This window comes from Tursiops truncatus, chromosome 10, assembly GCF_011762595.2.
Source record: "Tursiops truncatus isolate mTurTru1 chromosome 10, mTurTru1.mat.Y, whole genome shotgun sequence".
Classification (NCBI taxonomy): domain Eukaryota; kingdom Metazoa; phylum Chordata; class Mammalia; order Artiodactyla; family Delphinidae; genus Tursiops; species Tursiops truncatus.
Window position 1 is genome coordinate 57,049,082 of NC_047043.1, and position 14,269 is coordinate 57,063,350.

Below are 14,269 nucleotides of genomic sequence, written 5' to 3' on the forward strand. Positions count from 1 at the left end.
CATCACCATCAGGCTAACAAATCAATAAAAATTAGCTAAGATACACCAATGTTTTCCAAAGACAGTGTAGATTATATAGAAAATGTGCTATACAGAATGATGGGACTAAGACATGAAAAAGGGTGAAGGGCACGAATTGGCATCGTAGCCGTAAGGAAGCATCAGCTCCACACAGGAGTCTCTGCTGGTGAACTTGGCCTAGCTCCGGGTGTCCTGTGCCATGTCTGCTCTCCACCTTTGTCTACTGAAGCCCACATTAACCTGTGAGGATCTGACTGACAGAAGCCATAGTCCTTGAAAGAAGTAAACCACACTCTGTGTGTTAAGGTGATTGTGAAAGCGCTGCCCAAGCAGCCACCCTGGGAGTCATGACAGGACCTGCTGGGCAGGGTTTCCCCAGAAAGCGGGACCTGTGGTTGACTAGCCCCGCCAGGCCCACCTCAGGGAGCGCATGGGAGAGAGAGGAAGGCGGCACCCTGACGTAAGCAGACACACATTCTTCAGCAGTTCTCAAACACACGACAGTCACTCCACAGGCCATTCAGGGCTCTGAGTCTCTTCAGCAATGTGCACTCTGACTGAAAGGATTCCAAATTTCCTGTGTCGCTGAGTTTGTTCTACTATATTTTGTTTTGTGAACTAGCCTTTTCTTTAACAGGTTTATGCTTCTCCCCACAAATAAAACGCTTAAAAAACACCCAAGCAGATTATGATGTTTTCAACTCCCCAAAGGTTTCCTAGGCTACAACCTGAAGTGCAGATAAGTGGTTTCGGTTTCCATATGTATTTCTGTATTAAAATAGTTACTGTTTTGGATGTTTTGAACAACTCTTCTGAAGTTCCAAGAAACTAACCAGTTATCAAATAAACATCAGGACTTTCATTTGATTTTTTTAAATCTACCATGAACACACACACACACACACACACACACACACACACGCACACACACACACATACCCCTTCTTTAGAAGTCAACCTACTCCCTGAACACAAAAAACCTAACATTCTAGGGCTTCCCTGGTGGCGCAGTGGTTGAGAGTCCGCCTGCCGATGCAGGGGACACGGGTTCGTGCCCCAGTCCGGGAAGATCCCACATGCCGCGGAGCGGCTGGGCCCGTGAGCCATGGCCACTGAGCCTGCGCATCTGGAGCCTGTGCTCCGCAACGGGAGAGGCCACAACAGTGAGAGGCCCGCAAACCGAAAAAAAAAAAAAAACAAAAAAAACAAAAAAAACCTAACATTCTAAAAATTAAACACAACTAAAAACACAAGCGGGAAAGCACACGTGCACAGGCCTGCCCTTCCCCCAGTTTTCCCATGCATCCAGCATTTCAGAAGTTCCCCTAGGACAAATTTCCAGAGGAGCGAGCACCTCAGGAAGGAAAATGAGGCCAATGCAGCCCCACAGAAACATGAAGGCGTCGTTTTTCTCCTCCAAAGGAGGACATGCTGAGACAGTTCGAGCTGCTGGCCGAAGGGGGTCTTCGTTCACCTAAACCCTACAACAGTCCTAAGGCGGGAACGGTTCCTACCCCCACTGCACAGAGAGATGAGTCAAGTGGGGAAGGACATCGGCTGGTGGGGAGAAGGTGAGGCCTGAGGGCAGGGGGCTGGGAGACAGGAGGACCCTGAGGCTGGGCTGGGGCGGGAGGAAGGTGACTGATGGGCCGTGTGGCTGGAGCTGAGCAGAGCGACAGGGAAAAGTGGGAGGGAAAGTCAGGGAAGAAACGGGGGGAGCCGACCTTGAGGGTCACGCGGCCACAGTTGAGGACTCCAGTTTTGACTCTGGGTGAAATGGGAAGTCTTTAAGGTGTTCTGAACAGAAGAGTGACCTAACAGACTCCAGTTTTCAAAGGAACTGAGAAGCACTGTTTTCCTCCTCGGCGGGGTTACCTGAGACTGCCGCCTCGGGCTGCAGACCCGAGAAAGCCCCTCCTTACAGCTCTCCTTAAAGCTGCTCCCCTGGGCAACTCCGACTCGCCCTCACCCCAAGCCCCAGAAGCTACCTCTCCCGGAACTGTCAGTATCTGAGAAGGGCAGCAGCACGGAACAGAGAAGAGGAAAGCTGCTTCCACAACCCCTTCTCTTACCTGCTTCCTAAGATACACACACTCACGCGTATCAGTCCAACTCTTACCTCCTGAGACGGAATACCCAAAGACTCAGATCAGAGCTGGGCTCTAGTGTGAAAAGTAGGTGAATAGTAACTTCCGGTTTTTATTCTAATAGGACCTGCAGTTACCAGCCCTGCAAACCTGTGTCTTTCCACAGGATTTTAGGGGGAGTAAGTGGTGCACTAAGGTCCACCTAAAACAAAACAAAACCCCTGTCTAGTTAATAGTAGTCAGAGCCCTTAGAAAACTGCAAAGGTGCTATAAATCTTCTGGATGAAGAAAACGATTTTAAATGAGGCAATGAGGCAACCTTCTGACCACAGTGGAAAGGAAGCAGGCAGGACCGTCTCTGGGCTCCTCAGGACAAGCGACCCTGACGGCTGTTTAGCTTCAAGTTCCAGGCACTGGAGAGGCATCAGAAGACATTTCCAAGGGACCTGAAATTTGGTTTTCACTTACTTATCCCTAAATGAACACAGAATGTGACTAAAAATGGGGGGGCGGGAGGTGGAGAGAGGTGGAGGGGAGAAATTTAAACTCAGTTCTCAACATCAAAAAGAATATACATTCTCGCTCACTCTTTTGAACCCGAAGGTTAAAAAAATTTTCTTCCCTAACGCTTATTATCTAAAGAACATTAGAATTAAAATACTGGGAATCGTTTTTCCACTAATGACTAAAAACATCTGATTCTATGCGTCTGAATCAGCGGTAGGGAAGGCTAGATGCATGTCAGAATCTCATGAAAGCTTCTGGTTGTGGGACTATCAGAATCAATCTCTAGCAGGGTTGCCCAGGCAAGGTTTTTTTTTTTCTTTTTAAATCTCCCCCAGGTGAAACTGATGGGTGATCAATTGAGAACCACCAATTTAAATCTTACCATACCACTAGTACAGTAAGTTATACTTTTCAAAACAGAGTCACCACATACTTCATTTGATCTCAGCCTTACCACACAGTGAGAACAATAAGTACCGTGGCTAAAAATGCAACAGGGAAAACATCAAAAACACGCCAATCGTTTCTATCATATTTTTCAGACGTCTCACTGAGAAATCAATGGCTGTGTCAGCCTGTATAGGCTTGTATAGGGTACCTATAGATTATACCACCTCTAACACTTCATGCTCAAATATTAAATTCAATAACAGCTTGTTTATAAAACCCAAAAGATTTTCCTCGAGGCACTGCTACCTGCTTCTCAAATACTTGATGATGCAACGTTCACATTGTAAAGCCAGTACATTGTGAAGACAGAACTAATACCAGGTCAAGTGCTTTTATTTAGTGTTCATGCCAAATCAATTTTTAATTGTGATTTCTGAAATAATTTTCATTTCTCATAGGCATGTGAATCTTCAGGAAGTTTAAGGAAGGATTTTCATTTTTTCTTTTGGTTTTACGACAAGTGATGGCACTATGCTTTGTAAAAGGTACCTGTCGGAGCATACGACCCTGCATTTGGCAGCTGGGTTGTGGAAGGTGTGTGCCACACTTCTAGGGATATGTTTTTCAGTTCTCAGCAACCAAATGCTACCCGTGCGACTAGGCCTAAGCCCCAGGCTGCAATGCAGCTCATACTGGGCACTTACACAAGCAGGTTCTGTGTTTCCTTTTTTAGTTTTCCAAGGTTTCTGCCCTGGGCCTGGGTATGGGCCTGGTTTAACAAGCATGAGTGTATAAAGCCTAAAGTTCCTCTTTAGCCCTCGGCACGACAGTGATCAATTAATTAGGAGATAACAGGTAACAGCATCCCTCCGCTGAAGTGTAGAGACCAGATCCGCCTTGCTCAGTGCTGTATCCTGGGCCCCTGGCATGGACTAAGCATGCCATAAACACGTGCTCAGGAGAGGGAGGGAAGGCAGGGGAGGGACTGGATGGAAGCAAGCCTGGTTTTCACCTTGGTCAGAACAGCAAACAGTTGATGATTGCAAAGCTGAGAAGGACAGAGAAAACGTCGATGAACAGCACTCGGTCTGTTACTCACATGGCAGCGTCACCTACAGCAGGATGTGCTCAGGCCAGAGAAGTGTTCCAAGGCCATGCCCACTCCCATATGCAAATAAAACAAACAAGGTGCTACTTTAAAGCAGACCAAACTTCCTTACCTACGCGTAGAAGAGGCTCAGATCATCCCTTAAAAATATATAATCCCAAACTCCACACTTGGGCCTAATACTCGGACACAAGCCTAAGGTGTTCTAATCTAGGACTCATCAGGACCATATGTCTAAATGACAAATAGTAGAAGAATAAGTAATATAAAATTTAGCCAGATTCTGACTCTGGGAAGAAAAGGTCCAAGTCGGAAAATACTGAAACATTACAAAGACATCTGGATCTAATAAACAACTGAGAAAAATGAAACTGTACACACTGAGAGTTGGTGTAGCTTGGGAAGGACTGTAAAAGCAAGTACACAAGCAGCTTATCGGAAATAAAAGCAAGGAATTATCAGTTCATAGTCTGGGCTATAATGGCAGATCTACGTTAATCAAAGAGAAAATTTCCGATTTGCTTACATCTTTTTGGATTATTTCAAAGCTCTATCACAAAGTTTAGGTTAGGTTGCACTATCTGTATAGGGAGGAGGAATCCTTTTAAATCACAGGACTAGAGCAGAGCGACGAATAGCTGCCATAAGCGCATTAAATGTGGCCTCCAGCTTAACTTCAGCTCTTGGCTTAAATACACCAAGATTTCCCAAATATTATACAAAATATAATTAGCATATATATTTTTTAACATCTTTATTGGAGTATAACTGCTTTACAATGGTGTGTTAGTTTCTGCTGTATAACAAAATGAATCAGCTATACACATACATATATCCCCATATCCCCTCCCTCTTGCGTTTCCCTCCCACCCTCCCTATCTCACCCCTCTAGGTGGTCACAAAGCGCCGAGCTGATCTCCCTGTGCTATGCAGCTGTTCCCCACTAGCTATCTATTTTACATTTGGTAGTGTATATATGTCCATGTCACTCTCTCACTTCATCCTAGCTTCCCCTTCCCCCGGCCCGTGTCCTCAAGTCCATTCTCTACATCTGCGTCTTTATTCCTGTCCTGCCCCCAGGTTCATCAGAACCATTTTTTTTTTTAAGATTCCATATATATGTGTTAGCATATGGTATTTGTTTTTCTCTCCTGACTTACTTCACTCTGTATGACAAGACTCTAGGTCCATCCACCTCACTACAAATAACTCAATTTCGTTTCTTTTTATGGCTGAGTAATATTCCACTGTATATATGTGCCACATCTCCTTTATCAGTGGTTAGGAATCTGCCTGCCAATGCAGGGACACGGACGGGTTCAAGCCCGGGTCCGGGAAGATCCCACATGCCGCGGAGCAACTAAGCCCATGCGCCACAACTACTGAGCCTGCGCTCTAAAGCCCGCAAGCCACAACTACTGAGCCCACATGCCACAACTACTGAAGCCCACGCGCCTAGAGCCTGTGCTCCACAAGAAAAGCCACCGCAATAAGAAGCCCACGCACCATAATGAAGAGCAGTCCCCGCTCACTGCAACTAGAGAAAGCCCGTGGGCAGCAACGAAGACCCAACGCAGCCAAAAATAAATAAATAAATTTATTTTTTAAAAAAATGAACACAATTCTAAGATGTGTCTATAGACTTCATCAGATCTTAAGGCACTACTGAACCAGAAAAAGCTAAGAATCACTGCTCTAAAATAAATGCAAGTACATATTTTTAACATGGTGAAGGTTAAGTGCTCTCACCTCAGTGGACATAGGATAATTTCTGGCTGATTATCTAGTTTTACAATTGTTTTTATTTTAAAAATACAATATAAAAATACATTTGTTAGCATGCATCTGAACACTGAAAAAATGCAGTGTGTTTCTGTCATGGCGACCTTCATTCCCAGACCATTAATCAGGCATTACTGTTAAAAATAAAGTAAAAACAACCCCTACACAACATCTCAGGAACATGTACATTGGAATACTTTTTTGTTTTTTAAATTTATTTTATTTTTGGCTGTGTCGGGTCATCATTGCTGCCCACGGGCTTTCTCTAGTTGCGGCAAGCAGGGGCTACTCTTCGTTGCAGTGCGCGGGCTTCTCATTGCGGTGGCTTCTCTTGTTGTGGAGCACACGGGCTCTAGGCGCACAGGCTTCAGTAGTTGTGGCACGCGGGCTCAGGAGCTGTGGCTCACAGGCTCTAGAGCACAGGTTCAGTAGTTGTAGTGCACAGGCTTAGCTGCTCCACAGCATGCGGGATCTTCCCAGACCAGGGATCGAACCTGTGTTCCCTGCATTGGCAGGCGGATTCTTAACCACTGTGCCACCAGGGAAGCCCTACATTGGAATACTTGTCTTCTAGGCAATGAATAATATGTATTTTTTAACTTTTTATCTTGAAATAATTATAGATTCACAAGAGTCGCCAAAAAAAAAAAGTACAGGGAAGTCCCATGTACTCTTCACCCAGTTTCCCTGGCGGCAACACCTTACTTAACTATAGCACAGTATCATATAGGAAACTGACGTTGGTTCAGTCCATAGAGCTTATTCGGATTTCATTGTTTTACATGCCCTCATTGGTGTGTAGATTCATGTAACGACAACAGATACAGAAGTGCTCCATCACAAGGTTCCTTCATGCTATCCCTTTATAACTACACCACTCACTACCATCTCTAGCCTGAGGCAACCACCAATCTGTTCTCCACCTTTACAAGTTTGTTATTTCAAGAGAGTTATAAATGGAATTATGCAGTACATAAGCTTTTGAGATTGGCTTTTTTCACTCAGCATAATTAAGATCCACCCAAGTTGTTGTATCAATAGTTTGTTCCTTTTATTGCTGCATAGTATTCCAGGGCAATCTGGCTTGTTTCCAGTTTGGGGCTATTACAAATAAAGCTGCTATGAACATCCACATACAGGTTTTCATGTGAAAATAAACACGCAGGAGGGCAACTGCAGGGTCGTACGGGAAGTACGTATTTAGTTTTATAAGAAACTGCGAAACTATTTTCCAGAGTAGTACAGTAGTGACTCCTCTCTTGTTATTCTTTTTCATAATTGTTTTAGCTCTTCTAGGTCCTTGGCCTTTCCATGCAAATTTTAAAATAATGTTGTCTATGTCTTCAAAAACTTTGCAGGGCTTTTGACAGGAACTGCATTAAATCTATGGATCAACTTGAGAAGAAGTGACATGTGTACTATGTTCCAATTCATAAATATGATTTGTCTCTCCATTCATTTAAGTCTCCTCTAATTTCCTTCATTAGCATTTTGCATTTTTCAGCATAAATTATTTTGTTATGTTTTGTTAGATGTATACATTTTCTTTCGCATGACTGTAAATATTATTGTGTTTTTAATTTCAGTCTCCAGATGTCTGTTAATATATACTGATGCAATTGATTTTTATGTGTTGATCTTATATCCTGTGATCCTGCTGAATTCACTTACTGTTTCTAGGAATTTTTCTGTAGATAGATACCTTGAGATTTTCAACGTAGGCAATCATGTCATCTGCAGATTGAGATAGTTTTATTTCCTCCTTTACAATCTGTATGCCTTTCAGTACTATGCCAAATAAGAGTGGTGAGTGTACATCCTTGCCTTGTTTCCAAACTTAGGATGAAAGCATTCAGTCTTTCACCATTAAGTATGATGTTAGCCGTAGGTTTTTGTAGATGCTCTTTATGAAGTTGAGAATGTTCCCCTCTATTCCTAGTTTACTGAGAGCCAGCAAAGAGTAATATTTTAATGTAGGAAAAATAACAGATTTATAAAAAGAACTCTAGCTTGCTGCATACTCATATGCATGAGGACACTTCTCATAACTCCACAAATGAATAATATCCATTAAATGCTGAACTGTAAATTGTAAAGTGTATACAGATTTTCTGTTTACATCCCAAAAAGCTTATACACACTGAGTCTAAATCCAGATCTTTGCACTGTATTAATATAGAGCCATGTTTTATATAATTTAGCTTTCAATGATATCTCCTGCATATTAATTTAGCAAATAATAAACTAATGAAGAGACTGAATATTTCATCTTTGAAACAGTTTGTCTATAAACTAGGAAGCATCTAATACAGGGGTTTTCAGTTCCAGAGCTATAACATCCCAGGAAGCCTCTGAATCTCAAGTGAGGTGACAAAGTTTTCAATACCAAATTTCGTTCATTTTAACTTGAAAATAAACTTTAAAAATTTAGTGAAGTAGAAAGACATAAACAATTGCAGGGTTTTACAACAACTGAAAAGTTCTGTCCACAATCTAAGAAACGGTTTTCCCATTTTAGAGTTTCTATAATGAAGAAACCTTTAAAGCATACTTTAGTTTTGTTTTTTAAAGCAGAGTAAGGTCTTTTCCAATACTTCTTTGAAAAAAAGAAACCCTCATCTGCCCAGAAATTCACCTGGAGGCTTACGACAAGGGCCCCCTACAGGGCTAGCAGCAAGGTCCCCAACAGTTTCAGCAGAGCCTGAGCTCTCCAGAGCAACAGCATGACGTGTGCATGACTCCAACAGGGACAGGTCCATCCCCTGCCTGACCTTCCATCATCTAAACTGATGTAATTAGCAGTGACAATGGGTTTTCCACCCTGTACACTGCTGCACTGCAATCTCTACCACAGGAATTCCAAAGACTGTGATGAGATTCCAGGATTTTTCAGAGAGATCATTTTCTATCTTTCCTTTCTAACTAGGTGAAGTCAACTTAATATACATTCTTGAAAGCCAACACAGGCAACTGGAATCAACAGCTCACTGAGCAAGATCTAGCTCTCCTTCTCCCCCCAAATCCCTAGATCTGATCGCAAAGGTAGATGGCACATGGGATCAGACTGAACGATGAAACCAGCTGGTAGGAGCGTCTGTGGTGCTCCTTTCTAGAAGACACTGTCTGGAAACAGGAAGAAATTGCACCAAGACAACCATGAGAAGGATGAATCAATATCTCTCACCCCGTAACTCACCAAGCATGAACAAGCAGGTATTTGTTCTCGGTGGGAGGAGTGAATGTGGGCACCAGGGGCAGAGGTGTACTGACAGTCTGTCAAATAGTAAGACCAGACACCAGGCCACACTCTGCTCCTCTCCCACATACACTGGAGGCTACTCAGACATTATATTCACAGACAGACTATTAGGGAATCTCAAAAAGAGAGATAAACACACAACTAACAATCCCCAAGCACCTACGAAACATGGGCAGCATGAGAGAGGAACCAAGTGCATCAAACAGAAGAATTAATACCCAAGAAAAATCATTTAATGGAGCATTTCCAGAAGTGTGAAGCTATGCTTCACAGGATAAATGAAATGTATAGCCCAACAAAGAAAAGAAAATTAAATTCACATCAGACTTCACCCTGGCAACTTTAGAAACAAAAGGTGACAGGAAAATATCTTCAAAGTTGGGAAGAAAATGATTCTCAATATGTATTTCTATACGCAGCCAAAGTACAATTCAAATGTGATGACATTTTTAGACAAAGACTTGACAAACTTCTCACAAATCATCTCTAAAAAATTACAAACAAAACAAAAATAATCTAAGTGAAAGACAGAAAGGTGAAGACTCAGGGGTAAACCAAGAAATCAGTAAAATTAAGTCCAAAATTAAATATTTTTATAAATAAATAAAAGCAAATAAAAAATCTTTTACTCAAAGGAAAGTGAAAGCAAACTATAGTTGTTTGTATGGTAGAGGGAATGATACAAATATCAATTAACTCCAGACATTAAGAGTAGACACTAATACAAAGAAACGGACTGCACATCTTGCAAACCACTGAAGGAGGAGCAAAGAAAACTTGAATAACCCAACAAAATATGGAAAAAGGTAATAATAAGGCAAATGAAAAACACAAAATAAGACAGCACAAATAAGTCCAAACATTCCAGTCAAAACAAATATGAATGGATTAAATTCACCTATTAAAAGTCTGACTCACAGATTACAGACACAAAATCCAGCTACATATTATTTAAGCAAGATAAATCTAAAACAAAATGACGAGTAGGATCGAAGGCAATAAGCAAATAAGTGCAGTTTCACATTGCTAAAAGCTATAGCCCACCATGTAAAATAAATTATATAAACGTTTATATACCTAACACAGCTTGAAAATAACATGTACTAAGCAAAAACTGACTAAAATACAAACTTCACAGATAAAAGTAGGAGACTAGCATAATTCTCTCGAAAATAACAGATTAGAAAACATAATGACACAAAGGAACAAATTACATAATTAACAATCTTAATTATTTATAAAAATTCTGTACATACCAAAAATTTTAATCATACAGGGAATAATAACCAAAAATTACTATGTATTAAACCACATAGAAAATCTAAAAATATTCCCAAAGTAGAAACCAATGAGGCATATCTATTGACTGTAATGTACTAAAATTAGAAGTTAAAACCAAATGGTTAAAAGGAAAAATAAATGTATCCACTCTGAATTTTTAAAAAACAAAAAAACTAAACAAGAAACAAAGCAGAGGGCTTCCCTGGTGGCACAGTGGTTGCGAGTCCGCCTGCCGATGCAGGGGACACGGGTTTGTGCCCGGTCTGGGAAGATCCCACATGCTGCGGAGTGGCTGGGCCCGTGAGCCATGGCCGCTGAGCCTGCGCGTCCGAAGCCTGTGCTCCACAATGGGAGAGGCCACACAGTGAGAGGCCCGCGTACCACAAAAAAAAAAAAGCAGAGAAGATAAAGTTTAGCAATGAACAACGACTGCAGAGTGAAACCCCTGGGATGTTACCAGAGATGGAGGGAGAAGGCAACATACAGCCTTAGATGTAAATATTTTGTTAGAAATCAGCTTTCAATTCAAGATGCTAAAAAAGAAAACAAAAAGAAAACTCAAAGGTCCTAGAAAGAATTAATAAAAATGAAAGAAAAAGTAATGATATAGAAAACAAACAGTATAGTTAAATAAAATCAAAATCTGATTCTTTGAAAATAATAATAAAATACACAATTTCTGAACTAAGTTTCAATGTTGAGGACCAGTGTACTCAAAAAAATACTTACCTATAAAATTGAACCGAAGTTGTTTTATTTAGTAACATCTGATAATTTAATTAAATGACAGATTCTAATATTTATTCCCAACTAATTTTGCTAAATATCTGTGAAAAATCACTGATTTTGGCATAAAAAACTAATACTACATTAACAGAGAGATAACTTTCCATTTGTTTTTTAAAGCAATTCTGTAGTAAATTCAATCACACCATTACACAGAATGTATGGAAATAAATACAAATAAAGAAAATGAACTCCACCCAATTCTACTGCACCAACATAAGTTAACCATTTATCAGACTGGTGATTATCCTTCTAAACGATTTTCTTTTCCTTTTTAAAAACTTGTTTAAAGTTCTATTATGCAATATTTATGATATAAGGGGAGAAAAAAAGAATATTACAATGCACACCTGCATATTCACTACTCAACTTAGGAAATAAACATCGCCAATACAGAAACCCTCTAGATATGCCTGCCCCTTAGAAGTAACTATTTTGATCTCATTGTGTTCTTCATACTTTACTGCATGTGCATGGACCCCTAAACAATATATCATACTGCTCTGTATGTTTTAAACTTTCATATAAATGTTATAATACTGTATGTATTCTGCACTCATTTTGTCACTTAAACAAGTTTGTGAACTCCAGCCATGCTGACATAGTTTATTAATTTTCACCAAGCTATAGTTTCACCATATGAATACTGAACAATTTATTCTCCTGCTGATGAACAGTCAATGCTGCTAAAAACATTCTTTGAAGATCTCTTGCGTACATAGGAAGCAGAACTGCTGGGTCTCAGGATGTGTACATCTTTAACTTTACCAGGTATTGACAAACTGTCATCTACAAAGTACAAGAGGTCCTGATGTTCTATAGTCTTATCTACACTTGGTTTTGTCGGACTTTAGTTTTTCTCAATGTGAAAAGTAAGAAAATATCTTATTGTGGTTTTAATTTGCCTTTCCCTGATTATTACTGAGGTTGAACATCCTTTTCATGTTGAGACATTTATGTTTCCTCTTCTGCATATTCTGGGCCTCATTTTCAGATTAGAGCCTCTCCACTAATCAAAAACCTCTGCCTCAAATATTCTAATGAAAGACTTTAGTGAAGCCTGGTTATCTGTAGTGTGCAGAAACCATTTTTAACCCTTTCTTTTCCAGAACACATAGTCTAACATGAAAAACAATGTCTTGGTGTACAGAGTATTCAGTGTAAGAGCAGCACTCTTCAATGTGTGTCTTTAATCTTCTATAACCTGCATTTTAAATGATCAGAATGCAAATGGAAGGCTCATATCTATGAAGTCTGATATCATGTGCATGTAATATTAGGGTACATTTTTCCAAGACTAAACCTAAAATTTTAAAAGCTGACCACACCTTCAGATTAACAAATCCTTAAAAATTGAAAGTAAATTCCTAAATGACCTTCAAAACAGATATGAACCCAAGGGGACAAAGTTGACACAAACTGAAAACCAATAAACCCTTCTACCACAACTAAATAACTCATGACAAGTGAGCGAGAGTGTGAAAATGTGCTGGAGTGAAGGGAGAGGGTCAGTGGGAATGCCAAAAGCTACCACTATTCTGGAATCCACCACACAGCAGGCACTCTGTGTATCAATTTCCTATTCTGTACAACGAGAGGGACAATAACCACCACACAGTCACTGTGAAAAGTAAACAAGATAACATACGATACCTGTATCTAATTCTATTTTATGGATGAGGAAATGAAGCAGAGAGAGGTCAAGTACACTGTTCAAGGTCACAATAAATGATTCCAATGCCCCAGTTCTTCACACTGCACTGTCATATTCACAGTACCTGTCTAATATGGGTCTCATGACTGTTAAAAAGTATTCACAGGAAGGAGATGACTAGAAGTATCTCAGAAGACAGGAAAAGTACTCAGACCTTAAAAAAAATTAAAACGGGCAGATGAGAGGTTACCTTAGCAACTTACTCATTTTCTTTTGTGCTGACAAATACACTTTAGACATTAGCCATCTAAAAGGTAAAATAAACTCATCGCCAGCGTTAGAGAAACATGGCATTCGTGAAACCCAATCTGTTAACTAAGACCCATTTAACAGAAATTCTCTTAGAAGTTATTTTGATACCAACAACAACAGCTTTGACCAGCTACACTCTAGCCAGGAGAATTCAAGAGGACAGATACTGGAAGGTTACCTACCTACCGCAGGTGCATCATACTCATCACCAAGCAGAATTTCTGGTGCAGAATACGCAAGAGATCCACAGCTTGTAGTGAGCTTCTTCCCTGGTTGAAACTTGTTGCTGAAACCAAAGTCTGTCAACTTTACAAGACCCTGTTTTTCAAAGAAGACCACGTTCTCGGGTTTTAAGTCTCTGTGAACCACATGGAGTTTATGGCAATAAGATATGGCATGAACTATCTGAGCAAAGTACTTCTTGGCCAAGTCTTCATTAAGTCCCTCCTCGTGCTTCATTATGTAATCGAACATGTCTCCTCCATCCCCAAGTTCTAGAATAAGATATAGTTTGGTCTGGGTGTCAATAACTTCGTAAAGGCGTACAATGTTAGGATGCTGCACTAGTTTCATGCATCTCACTTCTTGGAAAAGATGACCAGTGGCTAGACTGTCCAATTTTGTCTTGTCAATAACTTTTACTGCCACTTTTTCACCTGTAAAGACATGCCTGGCAAGTTTAACCACTGCAAAATGACCTCGACCCAAGGTTTTATCCAGATCATACAATCCAGCAATCTTCCCATCATACCCTCGCTTGAATCCTGCCATGCTGGTCCAACGGAAGAAAAAATACTTAGACTGTTTAAAATGGATCTTCTCATATATCTGGTGAAAATAAGGAATTCATTTTCAATGTCGCCATGGACATCTACAAAAATAAGAGAAATAAAATTAAGTCTTCTGTGACTTTTCCTTTTATAGCTTCATTTGTCTTTAAATTTTAAGAGAAGCTTGAAATAAATATACTGAGACATAAAATGAGTCAGGGGCATTTATAACAACCTATTTACATATTTAGGATTTACTTTATAAAGCTTGATAATTTAAATACCATTTCATTTTGCAAACTGATAAAAAGT

General features: G+C 40.3%; 1 protein-coding gene across 8 annotated transcripts in view; it reads right to left on the bottom strand.

The window, feature by feature from the left end:
- SNRK (SNF related kinase) overlaps positions 1-14,269 on the bottom strand; it is a 154,518-nt gene that overhangs the window by 52,180 nt on the left and 88,069 nt on the right. For 6 of the 8 annotated variants that reach the window (XM_073787850.1, XM_019946841.3, XM_019946838.3 and 3 more), the window contains 2 exons: positions 13,939-14,058; positions 13,370-13,843 (listed from right to left, as the gene is read on the bottom strand). In XM_073787850.1, coding sequence (XP_073643951.1) covers positions 13,370-13,843; positions 13,939-14,011 — 547 coding nt within the window. In that variant the 5' untranslated portion in view covers positions 14,012-14,058. Of the gene's footprint in view, positions 1-13,369; positions 14,059-14,269 lie in introns of all 8 variants that reach the window. The other 2 variants (XM_073787849.1, XM_019946840.3) reach the window with 1 other exon arrangement.